The sequence below is a fragment of the Drosophila persimilis genome, unplaced genomic scaffold (assembly GCF_003286085.1).
Source record: "Drosophila persimilis strain 14011-0111.01,24,50 unplaced genomic scaffold, DperRS2 tig00000715-arrow-arrow-pilon, whole genome shotgun sequence".
Lineage (NCBI taxonomy): Eukaryota > Metazoa > Arthropoda > Insecta > Diptera > Drosophilidae > Drosophila > Drosophila persimilis.
The window spans coordinates 1,023,573-1,040,147 of NW_020825343.1; the positions used below are offsets into that span (position 1 = coordinate 1,023,573).

The 16,575-nt window shown below is 46.5% G+C and overlaps 1 protein-coding gene across 1 annotated transcript in view; it reads right to left on the reverse strand.

Annotated features, from left to right (window-relative positions):
- Positions 1-1,550: 1,550 nt before the first annotated feature.
- The window catches only part of LOC6602179 (MOXD1 homolog 2), a 130,320-nt gene continuing 115,295 nt past the window's right edge, over positions 1,551-16,575 (reverse strand). Inside the window, exons 9-11 of the mRNA XM_002027183.2 lie at positions 14,826-14,961; positions 6,042-6,210; positions 1,551-2,435 (exon numbers count right to left, since the gene is read on the reverse strand). Coding sequence (XP_002027219.2) covers positions 2,118-2,435; positions 6,042-6,210; positions 14,826-14,961 — 623 coding nt within the window. The 3' untranslated portion in view covers positions 1,551-2,117. The remainder of the gene's footprint in view (positions 2,436-6,041; positions 6,211-14,825; positions 14,962-16,575) is intronic.

Genomic DNA, 16,575 nt, shown 5'->3' on the forward strand with positions numbered 1-16,575 from the left:
TGTCGTATGTGTGTGTGTGTGTGTGTGTATGTATATGGTATATTTTTACTACTTCGAACAGAACTTGGCGGCCCCGTCATACAATGCTACGTGTCCTCTAACCGTCTATCTGTATCCGTTTCTGTATCTGTTTTTGTATCTGTATCTGTATATAGTACTCGTACAATCCTATGCCTAGAGCTGCTAGAGCTGATCGAGAGCCGTACCTAATCACACACCCTGTATAATGCTTCCGTATCCTCCTATTTCCTTCATTTACCCCACTTTTCTAACAATTCCGCTTTTAGTTTCCCCCTTTCCCATTTCCCGTTTCCACGTTCCTTCCTTCTAGTGGAGAGTATTTACAACTTATATCTAGCAAAAAACGTGATATCCTATGTGTGTGTGTATAAACTAGAGAGAGATTAGTAGAACGACAGCGACTGAAAAAGAGAGGAGGCAACACTTTGAGTGTTGAGAGTATTTCCGCTTCTTCGTTCATTTAATTCTGTTCCAAAAAGCGCAGGTAGATTTGCAATAGTTAACTGAATTGAACTTAAGATTAAATAGCGAGTATAGTATAGCCACAATAGGTTAACAAAATCCGACAAACGCATAGACTGCAAGCGGTATTGATCAGCAAACAAGTTTTGAAAGTTGGTTGAAACCGATGGCATTATATGAAGCACTTCAGAGGAAATGACCAAATATCGATATTAAATCGACTACACGCACCATTACATATGGCTGAAACTGATCGATTTGCCTCAGTCTCGTCTCCCTTGTTCTCTGCCTAAACATATGTATATATTTATATATAGATAGAATGCAGGAGGAGGAGTCATTCAGGACAAGTGCTTCATAAAGTGATTAACTCAATTAAATATTTCGGTAGAAATTATATCATGATTATTGCTTCTTCCTACACTAATACAGGGTTTTCCTCTCTTTTTTAGCTCTTCTCTTTAACATTTTCTTCTTAGTCTTTTCCCAAAAAAAAAAAATAGAGACATATATCCAAGTCTTTTCTAAAAATTATGTTAAACTAAATCGGTTTGCCTTCTCTCGATTTCCCTTCCTATATGGACGTATAAAGTTTATGTATGTATGTATGTTGCTTGTGTGTTGTGTGTACGAATTATGCATGTTTGTGTATGTGTGTGTGTGTATGATTTTTTCCATTCGAACTTAGTTCCACTTGGTTGTTCGCACTAAACTTAACTGGGGGGAGGACTCTGATGATGCCTTCGCCGAGGACTTGCCACTTGTCGGACTTGTCGGTTCCCTTCTACGATTGTTTCTTGCAATGCCCAACAAAACCCATCAGACGCTCAAGCTTTACCCTAGTCAGACCCTATGTATATATGTAAGTGTGTATATATATCTAAATATACATATATGAATCGTATATATATGTATATGTATGGTAGAAGGAATGACTGCTCTATATATATGTAGTCAAGGTGTATATCTATAATATCTTTTACAATTTCGCGGTTTGTATATTTAATAACGACAACAACAACTAATTATTGCTTTTCGGTTTTTTTTCGACATTATTCTTTTGCTTGTTTAGTTTAGTTTGGTTTTTTGTTTTTTGTTTTTGCTTTTGTTTTATTTTCAGCTTAGACTACACTAAAATAATCGTTAATAATTTAAAAAAAATCTATAACAAAATCAACAAAAAAAAAAATTGTGGTTTTAGGGAGGACAATAAATAGACGGGTGTTGCGGATATAGATTGGGGGTGGGGGGGATGGTTGGGAGGTATAGGGAACAGCAGGTGCTGGAGTTGTAGTAGGAATAGGGGAGGGGGAAGGGAAAGCTGTTATACGCTAGCTTATTATGAATATTTCATGTTCTTCTCTCCCACTTTTCACATTTTCCAACTGCTTCTATTTGTATCTGTAGTAGGATTAAGAGATGTCATTTATAGTTAGAGAGTTGTAGTTGAGTTGATTTAAGTTTTTTTTTTGCTTTTTTCCGTTTTCCACAGATTTTTCATCATTTTTTTTCTGTTGTGTTGCTGTTGCTGTTGCTGCATGTTTAGTTTAGTTTAGTAAGACGGTGGTGCCTGTGATTCCTGCTGTTCCAAGTCCTCCTGCTGCTGCTGCTGCGGCTGGTGTTGCTGTATCTCCTCACGTCCTTAGCATGAGCAGGAGCCACCAGGAGGAGGCTCCCAGCCAGAGCAGGCAGCTGACGAACTCCCGGCAGTTGCCGCGGCTCAGACTTAGTCCGTGGACATCGGTCGCCGAGCTGCGGCTACTCCGCGCCGCTCCCTCGATGATGTTGTTGTTGTCCAGCTCGTGGAGGACGGGAAGCTCACTCAGATCGGAGGCTGGCGGTGGAGCAGTCCTCTCGGTAATCGGGACAAAAAGGCGCTTGGGCTTGCACCGCTTGTGCTTCTTGTAGGTCTTGGTAACATTAATGCTGTAGCCTTCGAGGAACTCGGAGCCCTGCAAAGGAAATGAGAAACATTAGTGCTGTGGTATTCTGTCTCCCTTTCTCTCTCTCTGGATCTGTATGTAATAAATTACAACATTAATTAAATTTATCTTTTTCCTCGCGAGCCTCGCTTTTTCGGTTGTTGTTCTTCTGCCAAGACAGAAAGAGAAGCAGCGAGTCGGAGGAAATTGAAAAGCTTATTTATGCCGTTGACATTGCAACAAAAGAGAAAGAGAAGTGAAGTGAAGAGAAGTTATGCAATAGGGATTTAAGAACTCTACTGGGATACTGGGATACTCTACTCCACTACTACATACTCCACTATTTATGGGTCTATCCATAGACTGCTAATTTCTACAACACGTTTCAAAATATGCGAAGTATTTCCAAAAATATTACAAGCCCAATCGATGGGGACCATCATTGCAATATACAATGGCATTCCAGAATAGATAACCAACAGAATCGTCAAAAACGGTAGAATGTTAACCTTTGGGTGTTACCCCAAAAGTATGCCACATCATTTTGGTGGATTCCATTCCCGAATTCCATTGAAGAACCCACGAACATGGCAGGTGATTCACGCGGAACAAGCGGCCCAACGAAACAGTTATACCCTCCCACCCGCTGAGAACCAGAGAGAGAGAGAGAGAGAGAGAGCGGAGAGCCGGAGAGAGTAAACAGAACCCACGCCAGAATAAATTCCTGGTACAATAGCAAAACAATGAAGCCTCAGAGCCGAACAAACCAGACCAGGATCCACCTCTCGTACTCCCGCCACACCTTCCTTGTTTGCTCCTGGAGTCCCCAGTGAATTCGTTGGCTCTGAATTTTGTGTTTTAATTACGCTGAATAAATTTGTGTTTATAAATAGGTGGAGGAGTGGGGATGAGAATGGGAATGGGGGATCCCCGGGACTTGCGCTGCGGTCAAATATTTTATGCCCAGTCGAAAATCTAAATCTAGCGAATGTCTGCATTTGTGTGTGAGTGTGGGGCAGAGGCTGAAGCAGAAGCAGAGGCAGAGGTAGAGTTGGGGGCGTGGCTGACTTCATAACGAGTGTTTACTAATAATATTATGCAAATCGCAACGACAACGACGACGATGGCAGCAGCATAACGGTCAGACCCTGCTCGTTGTTTTTTGTTGAATTTTTGAAAAGGCATTTTGTGAATCGTTTTGGGGCGAACACCAAACGGAAAAACGAGAAACGAAAATCTATGGGTCAGCCCCGGAATCCCCTGCCCGGGAAATCCACGAGGAGCTTGACAGACATATCCAGGTGTTTGGCCGTGGCCAGAAGGAGCTAGCGCCAGTGCCAGAGCCAGCCCCTTGTTGCCACTGACAGACATTTTAATTGAAAAGGAATGTGTGTTGTGTGTGCTTTGTTTGTGCCTCTCCTGATGGCGGCGGTTGTGTCTGCTGCGGCTGCTTCTTCTATGTCCATCGAGGTTGAACATTATAAAATGTGCAATTTTGTGTTGTGCATAAATTTAAGGCTTTAATTGCTCTCTACTGGCACTCGGTGTGCCACAATTTGTTGCCTTCCCCGCAGAGCTAGCTAGGCCATAGATTTTTGTTTGTGTCGGTGTGCAGAGATTGACATGCTAATTAGGTGGTCGGCTTTGGCCTTTTTTTTTGTTTTTTTTTTTCTTTTTTTTTTTTTGTGGGGTTTCTCGCTTTGCCAGCTTTGATAGCAACCATCAAAATTGGGGCTACAATATTTTATATTATGCTAATTAAGTTGACCCAAAAAAAAAGGACAAAAGACAAAGCGGGGCTTTGGAAAGCCGTATAGATGGAGCCTTGGGGTGCGGGTACGGTACTCAAATTCCAAAGCCCAACTTTGTATCAATCCAGGCGATTTCTCGGCTGGTTTAGCCCCCTCTATTTTTTATCCGGAATCTCTTCAGCCCCATTGCTCAGTGAGTCCCATCTGCTTGAGGTCTTCTTTGTGTGCGTCCAAGAGCTGGCAGGAACTAGGCCTTCCGACCCAGCGAACCCTGGAGAGGCGCTGGGCGAAAACTAATCAGGGACTTCTTTCGGTTCTTTGTCACCTTTTTGCCGCTTTATATTTCACGCTACATTTAACTGTCGTTCACCTTTCTCTACCACGCAGGAACTATGGGATAACTTTTTGCCCTGATTCCCTGCTAATTTAGGCGCCTCAACGGGTTCTCTTTTTTTTCCATCTAAATTCAATGGGCCTGTCCGTCACCGGGGCAGAGAGTCCTCCAATGAATTATTGACTAAAAAAAATACAAATGGTTGAATCCGAACTAGAAGGGAGCCCGAATGGGCAGCATTTAACGCAATAGCACGGAAAATCGATGACAATTCAAGCGTTGATAATTTTGGTCTCGAGCGCTACAGAAAAAAAAGGAGAAAACAAGAAAGCCGGAGAGCCAAAGAGCCAAAGGCTGAGGCAGAGGCAGAGGAAAAGACAGAGAGCCAAGTCAGTGGCATAAAAATGGCAACAATTTCCAACTTAAGCAATTTCCCCACAATTTCCACACAGTGGAAAAGGCGAAAGACTGTGTGAGAGAGGGAGAGGAATCATGCTCATATGGGAGCATTCACTCAGTTGGTCTAAACCATTTTGGACGTGAATTAGAGGCAGCTTGTTGGGAATCGTCGTCCTAGTCGTGGTCGTGGTCTTGGTTCTAGCTCTGGTCCTCGAGCTGGTCCTAGTCCTGGTTTAGTGTGTGACCCATTAGAATGATCGTTGTCGAAGTCGTACGTGTGTTGGCCTGATAGATGTGCGTCCCCCTCGAGCCACTCCCGCCTCCACCTCCACCTCCACCTCCACCCTGCGAGCGACTGCTGTAAAGTGGCGCCTAACAAACTCGAACTCGGAACGAGCGAAGCGAACGGAGGAGCCGGCCCTGGCCGCAATGCAATTGATTGCACTTTATAACGTGCGGTTTCCGGTAGACATTACCCGCATTTTGCCCTAACCAAAGCATGGATGGAGGGATGGTGGTATGGCGGGATGGCGGAATGGAGATGGAGAAAGGGGTCCTAATGTCTTTTCTGCTTTAACTCTACTCCATCCCCCCATCCAATGAATAAATGAGCACTTGTCTGGCTCTGTGGCTCCGTGGCTCTGTATTTGTATCCGAGCGGGTGTCTATCTGTGTGTGGGCGGTGGTGGGGACCATCAAATGGCAGCAAGAAAAATTATCCCAGATATTGTCTAGCAATTTAGCTGATTAAGCTGATGGATGTAAAGCAGGAGCAGCAGCAGCAGCAGGAGCCGGACAAGGGAAGCCAGCTCGAAATGTTCTCAGCGATTAGCGGAGAGAAAACCAGAGAAGTGGAGAAAGAGCGAAAGAAGAAAAACGAGATTGAGATGCCCAGATGGATAAAAAGGGTTAATGCGATTTCAACTGTGACAGACACTCGGACCGGGCCGGACGGGGCCGGACCGGGCCGTACTGCTCTTTGAATGAGAGGCTGCCACTGGGGGAGAGTGTACGAGTACTCCATCTTCCGCTTGTCGCCGCCAGAGAAGCCCGAGAAGCGAGAGAAGTGAGAGACTTTTCCCATTGAAAAGTTTCAGTCGTTATCTTGAAGCATAAATCGGGGAAATGGAGAAATCTCTGCGCTCTACTTACCGGCACCACATGATTCTTGGCCCCCCAACAGATGGGCTTGAAGCTGCCTTTGCGTGTGGCCTCCTGGAATTCGCCAAATTGATTTTCCCAATCGTAGGATATCAGACGTGCCTCCAGTGTCATTCCAGCCAATTCGGGTGGCGATGATATAAGCACGGGATTCGAGTCGCTGCAAGATAAGACACAGAGAGATGGAGAGTTAGAGCGGGGGGAAGGGACAGGCACAGACCTTAAATAACATTATTAACTTTATTATTATTGTCAAGTTTGATTAGGACTTAAAATTTATTACACATACAGGCTGGCAGGCAGACAGGCCAAACTCCACCCTCGAAAGGCGCTTTGCCAGCAGATTTTCGAGAAATAAGAAGGTTGAAAAGAGGGTTGCTCTGACTCTGACTCTGATCCTTGGCTTGCCTTGGCTTGGGTCCCTTTTTTCGGTAAGTCGTCGCAGATTTGCGCTCGGATTTTCGTGGTGAGGCACGCGGAGGCGCGTCGCGCTCGACAAAAACTTGAGCTAATTAATCTTTTAGATTTTCATTTGTGACGCGTCAAATACGTTGTTACAATTCTCTGGTCTGCCAAACGAAATAAAAACCGCACACGGAGCGACAGGACGAAGAAAACGGAACAGAAAACGGAGCAGAACAGGACAGAACAGAAGGCAGAAAAACTTAATAAATGGGCTAAAAGTGTAAAACCTCAGTCAGAGTGTACAGTAATCAGTGGCGTAGTCTGGTGGAGGGATGGAAATCCCTCACACAGCGAGAGAGGGAGGAGAGATGACTAATGGAATGGCTTACAGAAGTCGCTTTTTGGGACTTTGTTTGTTTACTGATTATTCAATTCAATGTCAACCCTGTGTCCCCCCAGGCTCCTGATGCCGATAACAAATATGTATAATTTGGTTGCTTAATTTGATTTCTCTTTTTACTCAGGATATGTCATTTATCATGACCATCGAGAGGTGGTCTCAGGTCTCAGGTCTCAGCGAATCTTACTTGAGAGAGATACTCGCTGAGAAACGATCATAGAAGGCTATACGTTTAGAATATGTAACACTTAAGTACACCCGAGGTGCACTTTTTCAGTTCTTATTTCTTATATATTGTAAGCATTTCTTTCCATCTTTTCCTCCTACTCTGCGAACCCCTTTCGTAGGGCTACACCACTGACCGCCGCCACTGACGGGCGGGGGATCTTGTGCAATATAAATTCCTTCTATATGTATGTATATTCATCTCATCGCGTCTCATTCATTCGCTCCATTCATTCATTTCGCCTCGTTTCGTTTCGTTTTATTTCGTTCTCATTCTCATGCTCATGCCCGTTCGTGGCTCAGTGTCTGCTGCCCCTCGACATGGCCCCGGCACCCGCTGTCCGCCCTTACAATTAGGCTAATTAATTTTGTTCTTTGCCCGGCATTACGAAAAATGTTGCTTTAATTTCATAGAACACCCACACACAGAGACAGGAAGAGAGGAAGGAAGGAGAGGGAGCCGCTCGGCACTACCACGAACGCACAATTCTTTGTGCGAGCTCTCTTGCGAGCTGTTTTTGCCCTGTCCATGGGACTGGGACTGGGACGGGGGCAGGGACGGGGATGCCTGAATCCTTTGGAAGCCGCAAACAAATCTCTTTTAATTAATTTATGATTCCACTCAATCCGCATCGAGGGTTGTGTCTGCTGATACTCGTAGTCCTTCAGCGCCAGCCGAGAAAGGTGCTGCGGCAGGGGGTTTGGGTTGACTCCTGTGGCGAGTGAACCGAAGAGAATCTGTGGAGAGTGCTGCTGGGGGTGGGTGGAGGCGGTGTGGAGTGGAGTGCTGCTGCTGCTGCAACAGCCGCAACAATTTGCGGTTGCAAACACGAAAAATATTAATGTCTGCGGATTGATTGCAAAACCTCCCCTTCGTCTGTCGTGTCCCCTGCCTCATTGAGTCCTCATCTAATGGCGCTGGCCACTTGTGCGAGTCCTCGCATGTCTGTGCGGTGCGGTCCGGTGCGGTCCATGCCCATGTCCATATCCGTGTCCGTGTCCATGTCCGTGTCCTGCGTCCCATAATAATAATAATATAAAATAATATATTGCATTTGCCCATCTCCGTCCATCTGTTCTGCACTGTGGAGAACCCACGAGAGGTTAATCCGTATGGCATTGCATTCCAGAGTCCATTTATCGAGTCCATACCCGTTTCTCCCCGTGTACTGCACTCTCCCTCTGTCACTCTGGTCTCGCTTCCTCCCTTCCTTTACATTTGGTGTTTTGCGGTTCATTGGTGGCGGAGAAAGAGGAGGGGAAAGAGGAAGAGGAAGAGGAGGTTCTCTCCTGCTAATATATCCGGGAAGCATGACCATGACCGTAACCGTAGCCGCCGTAACCTCCCACATATAGTATAATAAATATAAATGCAGCGGAAACTCACACAGATGTTGGTAATGTAAAAACGGGATAACATCCTGGGATGGCTATGGCCATGGCCCCAGTCCGCCCCATCCCATACCATCCCCTCCCCTCCCACCCGCTGTGCGGGTCATCAATCGCCGGCGTTTTAGCCTTATAGCCATTGACTTCATTGGCACTCAGTATAATTAAAATGATGGCCCAACAGCAACAGCAATAGCAACAGGAATCCAAATCCAAATCCCCACAAAAGCCCAACCCAAACTCGAACCAGAAGCAACATCAGCAGGCAGGCAGGCAGGCAGCAGGGGTACAAAGCCAGAGTCCATGGTTTGGCATTGTTGATTATAAAATCCAATAGCACATCACAATGCCAGCCCCCTTCTCCCCCTCTCCCTCCTAGCCCCCCAAATATATATTTCGAGCTGAACCAGCTCTAGGCCATAGACTCCAACTACAGCAAAGGCCAGCCCCCCCCCACCCACTTCGACAGGCACATGCAACTGCAACTGCAACTGGAACTGCAACTGCAATGCGCTTTGCAATGGGTTTATTTATGTAGCGTTATGACGACGGCGCATTTCGACAAAGGACGGAGTACGAGAGTAGGAAGAGTAGTAGGAAATGCCATTCCACTGGCTATGCGAGGGGGATTAGGATATGGAGGGAGCTCTCCTCTGCTCTGCTCTCTGCATTTATGACCTCCTGTTTCGCATTGGAGCAAAATTCAATTTTGAACTCGAATGCAATTGCAATTGGCTGGCATAACGGCCAAATGGCCATCTCCCGATGACAAATGAAAACTAAAATAGCACAAACAGTCAACTGGTTGCTGGTAGCTGGCTGTTGGCTGTTGGTGGGCCGTTGCCCGGAAAGGGGCCGGAGAGGGGTAGAACATTGAATATCTGGAAAAGCCATCCATTAAATGTTCCAAAATCTTTTAGGAGAAGGAAACCCAAATCAATTACGAACTTAAACTGAAGTTGGAAATAACCAAAAAAATAGCCACAAAGGATACGTTTTTAAGATTCATCTCTGAACGAGACTCACCCTCCTTAGCTTTGGCTTTAATTAACTTGAAACCTGGCAAATAAAAGCAAAAATCATGCAAGATTGAGGACGGGGAAGCCTTAGAGTTCCACAGCGAAAGAAATATCTTTGGGATAATTGCGACCAGCCACGCAAAAAGTATCGATAACAAAGAAGATAGGAGAAGGGAAGGGAAGCAGCCAGTGCCAGTGCCAGAGCCAGAGAAAGAGCCAGGGACTGGGAAATTCCATGTGTGCATTCGAGCAATCCGATATGCAGAGATGAGGCAAAGAGGCGGCACTGGAGCAGGAGCCAGGGAGCTAGAAGAGCTGGAGGAGCTGGAGAAGAAGAAGTCATAAAGTAATAAAGGATATCATGAGCCTTAATGAGGCCCCTTTTGGACGCCATCAAGGGGATGGGATGGGGCACAAAGTGGATATCTATATCATTCAGCCTTAAACAATTAACAAAAGCTGCGACCCAACGGCAACAACTATAAAATGAAGCCAATTTGCGTAGCTCAGCAAACAGAAAACGCCAATAAACAAAGGGACCGAAGAAGACTGGGAAAAGCAGAACAGTCAGAGCGGGAGAAAGTGAACGAAATGCACACAACTTGAATAATTACTTTGATTTTAATGCCGGGAACAGAACAGAACCAGAACCAGACCCAGGAAGCAGGCCACAGGCGACCAAAAGGAGAGAGAGAGAGGGAGACACACACACACACACACAGAGAGAGAGAGAGAGAGAGATAGAGATACGCAGAACAAACGCACGTACAATTAAAATTAATTTCAGTGGCCATGGCAAGTGCGTAAATTGTAAAAACCACTATCGCATTCTTTTTTCTGCAGCGAGAGCCGTGGCCCAAATGGTCATCGAGCACATACACACTTCCATACATACAACACACACACACAGGCAGAAAAATCAGGCAGCAGCAAAAACCCCAAAACGTAAAACGTAAATTAAGCCAATAACGGGGCAATCGGGCCCAGGCATCAGAACGATTCAGGAATCAGGCGGCACTGGACGAAAGGGAACGGAACCGTGTGCGAGCATGTGGCAGGGAGTGGCAGTGGAGTGCTTCAGGTTGTGGCGCAGGACTCGGGTTCGGGCTCGGACTCGGGCTCGGGCACGGGCTGTGCTTTTTTTTGGGTTGGCCTGGGCGCATGATCAATGAAGCTCAGCAATGTACCGGGCTGCACTGAGGAAAATCTAGCCGGAAGGCTCGGGGGTTTTCTTTTCTCCAACAAAAGGGTCAACGAATCTAGGCAGTACGAACCATTCGGAGATCTTCATCCTTTCAGCGGAGATACGAGCTGTCAAAACTTTGGGAGGTTTTCCGGATCCCAGATACACTGTAAGAAAGCATCTAACATGACATATACGAGTATCATCAAATGGAGACGTAGACAGATCTCAAGGAAGCTGCCAGAATCTGGGAGGAGTTTTCTGCCAGTGTTGCACATGCAATTCCTGAGTCAAGCCATATCCTGATGCCTGCCACTGCACTTCCTCCCGCTCGTCCTCCCCTTCCGCCACCACACTTCTGGTGTATTGTGTGCTTTATGTCCTTGGGCTCCGACGCACGCTAACGACTTCAATGAGTTTTGCATGATGGCGATGACGATGACGACAACGTTGTCCAGCCGATGCTGATGGGCGCCCCATAATTCTCGGCCTCCTCCTCTCTGGCTCAGCATCCACCACCCCCTTGGGCAACCCCATCACCCCTCGCCATTACCAGTTATTGTGTCGCATGTGTCCATCTCTCTCTCTCTCTCTCTCTCTCTCTCTGAGTGCAATTCGAATTCGGTCTCTGTCTCTGGTTCTGGCTATGGGTATGGATATTGCTCTGTGTTGGTCAATTGAGCCGCAGTTGAACTGCAAACAATTTTGGAAGCCCCTTCACCGGGGAGTACGGACATACACTGACCGAAAATCTGTGCGTATCAAATTAAATTGAATTTCAACCACAATAAGCATCACAGGTCAGATGCGTAGTCTACTAGAAAGCGGCGGAGAGGAGGCAGGTGAGAGGGTGGATTTGGATGTGGATGTGAATGCTGGTCGGGGGCATTTGCAAGTGGCTTATAATTACATTAGTTGCAGACCAATTGAGCCTCAATTTGGATGCTCCTACTGCTGCTTCTGTGTCTATGTGGGTGCGAGTGTGTGTGTGCATCATTAGCTTATCATTCAACGTGGCAGGCCGAATCAGAACAGAGTCGACACAGGACGAATAATATATGAGCAGTGTTGTGTGAACCAAAGATAAAAACAATCAATTTTCGACTGGAAATTACTTAAATTTGCCAAGCTTAACAGACTGAATGGAGCACCGGCTTAAACGGTGGCTGTGGATTGAATTGGACTGGACTGGCTATTAACTGAAACAGATTCATTTGGTTCTTTATAATTCTTGAGCTGCGGTGCTCTCAATGGGGGAGTGCTTATGGAATAGGTATACTTAGGTGGAGAGCATACCTAAGCTGTCGAATCGTTGGAAGTGATTCAGATATTTTCAATAGTTTTGAATCTCTGAACCTGTCCAACCTGTGAAATGCGGTTATGGCTATTCGTTTTCTATCATTGTTTAATTAAACCTGAAGCGCACAACATGCGGCTTCATCTGCGGGCTGCATCAATAGACACTCTTATACATGGAACAAATAGAAGGACACGGCTAGGGCCCCCCTCATTGTTCGAGAGGTGATGGGTCCGAGAGAGTTGTTATTGTGGCTCTACGCTCAGCGTCATCCTCTTGGCCACCTCTCCCCTGATTCGATCCGTTTGTTGTCGTTTCGGGGGTTTTCATTATGAATTTTAATCCTCATATCGCATTCGCACTTTCGGTTGCAGGACCTCCCGCCCCGCCCCGCCATGCCCTGCCCCTCGACTCCAATGCAGACCCAGACGTAACCGTAGCCGGGGCTCAGACCCGTAGCCGGACATTAAGCGCTACAAAATTGCAGTGGCCATAATAACTGGCCAACAACAACAATAGCAACAGCAGGAATACGTGGGGGCGGCGGGCATGGCAATGGGGATGGGGATGGCGATGTGAATGTGGATGGGGCTGGGGGGGAGCCCATTGTATTAAACAAACAACAACAAGCGCGTGAAACAACAACGACAACGGAGACGAAACGAATCGAGGAGGCCCGAAACTCGGGTTCTGTGTATTGGGTTCTGGGTTCTGGGCTGTTGGCCTTGGGCCCTGAGCCCTGGTGTTTCCCCATAACGACAGACAATTGCAAATGACTTTATCAATTCATGTCGATTTTCGGTACACGCAGGCCAGCACCAGCACCAGGACCTTCCTTCCTCCTCCTCCTCCTCACCTCTCCCGTCTCCCGCCACCATGTGTATATATGGAGTCCATGAAGTGGACATTGTCTGGACAAAAAGCCCATGTATGGGAGGGAGGTCATGGGCCCTCACTTCACTTCACAATCACTTACATTGGGCACTGGACAATGCCAGTCGATGATGGGTTTGTGTTCTGCCTTTCTACATAGAAGCGATTGTACCATGAAATGGGACATTATTTGACAGGATATGATATGATCTAGAAGTGGTATGGCATATTGAATGTTGGACTCTATTACGTTCTGATAGTTCCCATTGAATGTTTTCGTAACCCTAACCATATAGATCTACGTCGTTGAGGTATATATATAGAAATGGCTAAAGATAATCAAAGATTGAGCGAAACCTCTCTATCGTTAAGAAACGCTCTTCTCTCATTCCCCAATCGACCCAAAAATCCAATCTAACCGCATTTACCTAACTAACACTTTTAACTCTGGCAATCCTTTACATTTAACCTCAGCACAGACCCCCACCACTCCCCTCCTCACCTCTCCTCTCCTCTGCCCATTGGCCCTTCATTCTTAACTCATTTACGTGGCCATGTTTTCCGTTCTTTACCTTTCCTCCTCTTCCCCTAACCGTAATCTATTTATGCCGTTTACTTTGATTTTCTGCGGTGTAGAGGAGAGGAGAGGTGTGGAGGAGACGGAAAACCATAGAAAATTATCTTTGATTTGGCTTGATTCGATTCGGACCTGGCCCTGTGTCAATAGGAAGTGATTAATAGAGCGTACCAAAGTCCTTGGCCGCCATCCATCCTGCTCACCCCCAAATACCATTCAGGTTTAATTTCGACTAATTTTTAGCGCACGCTTTAATACAATATTTATGTGGCCCCGAGCTGATTTATCCTAGACCATGGCGCTGCATTCCCAATTGGTGGCCAGAGCCATTCAGCAGTCAAGTGCTGGGGGGGCACTGAATGGACCTCGACTGACGGCTGAGTGATGGCTGATGGCTGATGGCTGACTGGCTCCCAGACTCCGTACTTGCCTGTTTATTTAGCACTTGACGTTAATAGAAATCAATATTTTCTAAATAAAAAAAAAAAGTGAGGTCTCTCCTTCGAGGTCTCTCCTTCGAGGTCCCTCCTCTCACTACTCCGGCGTTACAGCGTTTGCCTTTGCTTGTCTCGTAATTTATTTTTCCACATTCACAATTCTCAATTAGAGCAGAGCCCGAGAGGAGGGCATGGGAAAGGAGAAAAGCAGTTTGCAGTGCACAGTTCATTTTCCGATTGTTTGTTAGGCAAATACTTCAGAATTGAGAATACCCGAGGACCCGACCTCTTGGCCTCTTCAGGCTGCTGGCTTGCTCCTCTGACTCTGACTTTGAATCTCACTCGCTCTCTCCCTCTCTCTGCCTCTTTGGGTCTGTGGCAGTGCCACTGTGAGTTCGTTAGGTGATTTGGTTATGCAACAACATCATTAAATCACCAATTACTTTAGTCAACAGAGGAATAAACCAAATTTCCTTATACACAAGCCAAACGAACAGAGGCAAGGTCCCGGCAATGTCGAGTGGGTCGGCAGGAGGTTGAGAGCCGGAAAGAAGAGGAGCGGAGCTACAATGGAGCCAAATTGAATGTGAATGGTGAGTGAATTGATTCGGCGAGAGAATAGTTCTATGTAGTTCTTAGTGTTGCAACTGCACCTGCAGCAGTATATCGATAAACGATGAACGCACTTTCTGTTCACGCTCTGTTGAATCGTGCTCTCTGTCGCTTGGAATTCAAGTGATCATTTATTCGATAAACCCCACTGTACAGTGCAGCTCATTTCCCTTTGAAGTTTCCCGGCTTGCCTTGATACATATTCTTAATTCCGGTACATGTCAATTTTCATTAGCCTCCGGATACGGCTACGGATCCGGAACTGGAAACTGGGAACTGTTGGTAAACTCAGGCATAACCATACAGCATTTATAAAGAAGAAAATGAGAAGAAAGAAATGGAAAGAAAAGGAACTTACGTTGCCAGTTGTTCGATGCCAAGCGAATGCAACACTGTGGGCAGACTCGGTAGTGAGTGACACGTTGTCAGCTTCTTCTGGCGTGGATAGTAGAGTGTCAGCACTGTGCAGCTTTCTTCCTTCATGGTGAGGCCACCTGTGCGGGCGGAGAAACGGAGAAGAAGAAAACGAAATGCATAAGAAATGCAGCTGTGAAAAACAAAAGCAAAATGAATCCCCACCCATTACCCAGCCATCACCCACCCATCATCAACCCATCCTCCAAGACAAGAGCGCACACACAAGAAAATGCAACAAATTTTCAACGAGAGTTGAGGACAATTTCCTGGCTAGTCCCTTAACCTCCATCGGCGCCCAGACCATCCCATCCCATCCCATCCCCCATTGTACTGGCAGTTGCACCTTCGGCTTGAGTTGGCATGGCTGGCTTGCAACAAAGAACAAAATTAAGCGGCCGATGCAGTTGGCAGCGCCGTAAAGCAGCCAAGGCGCCATCATAAAAATATTGCAAAAAACGGAGACAACGTTGATGTTGATGGCTTGGAACAGAACAGAACAGAACAGCCAGAACAGAACGGAACGGAATGGTACAGTATGGTGCCTGCCTCTTGCTTTATTTGAGTTGGGAAAAGCTTTATATTTCCCGAGCACACGCCTGACTGCCTCACTGTTCACTGTCTACGGATCTATCTCGTTCTCGTTGTCGTTCTCGTTCCCATTCTTTTTAGTGCAACATCGTTACGTTTGTCTATTACGACTCGCTGTGTCTCTATTGAGACCCGTTGTCACTCTGCCCTGTCGTCTGCCTCTCCTCTCCTGCCATCTTCCATCTCCCATCTACCTTCTAGACTTCTGCTGAATTGTGTAGATTGTGTTTGAATTTGTGCAAGCAAGCAAGAAAGTCAAATTTACGTTAGGTGTTGTCTTTCGACTCAACTGGGAACTGGAAAACGTTAAGAGGTGGGCAGTGCAGTGCAGGGCACTGATTGTGTAGTGGAGTGTTGAGCATTTATGGAGCACTGAAAGGAAAGCTTCGTAGATCTCTGGGGAACACTCAGGCTCGGTGATAAATTCTGGAACCAGTGGGAACCAGTTCATCAATCGTTTGCATCTTTCCATCTACACTTTCTCCTGTGCTTTCAGTTCGTTATAGTCGATTCTCACGGTAGCCTTGTGACTTTCTATGCGCTAATCATCCCATTTTCATTTGCACTTTTATTAAAATCAGTTCTTTCCATTATGATTATCTGTTGTGGCAGCTTCATTTTGCCATCTTTCGCTATTCCAATCTCATTTACAGCAACCTCTGGCTCTGGCCCTCTCTTTGGGTGCCTCTGCTGTACTCCGCATTGCCCATTTCACTGGAGTCCTGAGCAGCTGTCACAACAAGACCAGGACAAGGCAACACCCACATCGGCCAGAGCCCGCTTTAACACCTGCCAGCCTGCCAACCCGTGTCCCGCCCGTGTCCCGTGTGCTAAGTGAAATGTTTCAGTCTCTTGGTTTATGTATTTTACAATGACGTTGCTCCTCTGTCTTCACTGGCTCCACTCCCGCCCCTGCTCCTTTATTGCTTTCGCCTTTGTCTTGAGCTATCGTGTGCAGCGATTCGTTCTGGTCTCAGTTCGGAGTCCGGAGTCCGGACTCCGCCCAGTCCTTCAATCCTACAGTCTTCTGTCTGGGGCTCCTGTCGCATATCGTTTGGCTGATTTAAATGTGTCATAACGACGATTGCTCACCGTTGCCATTG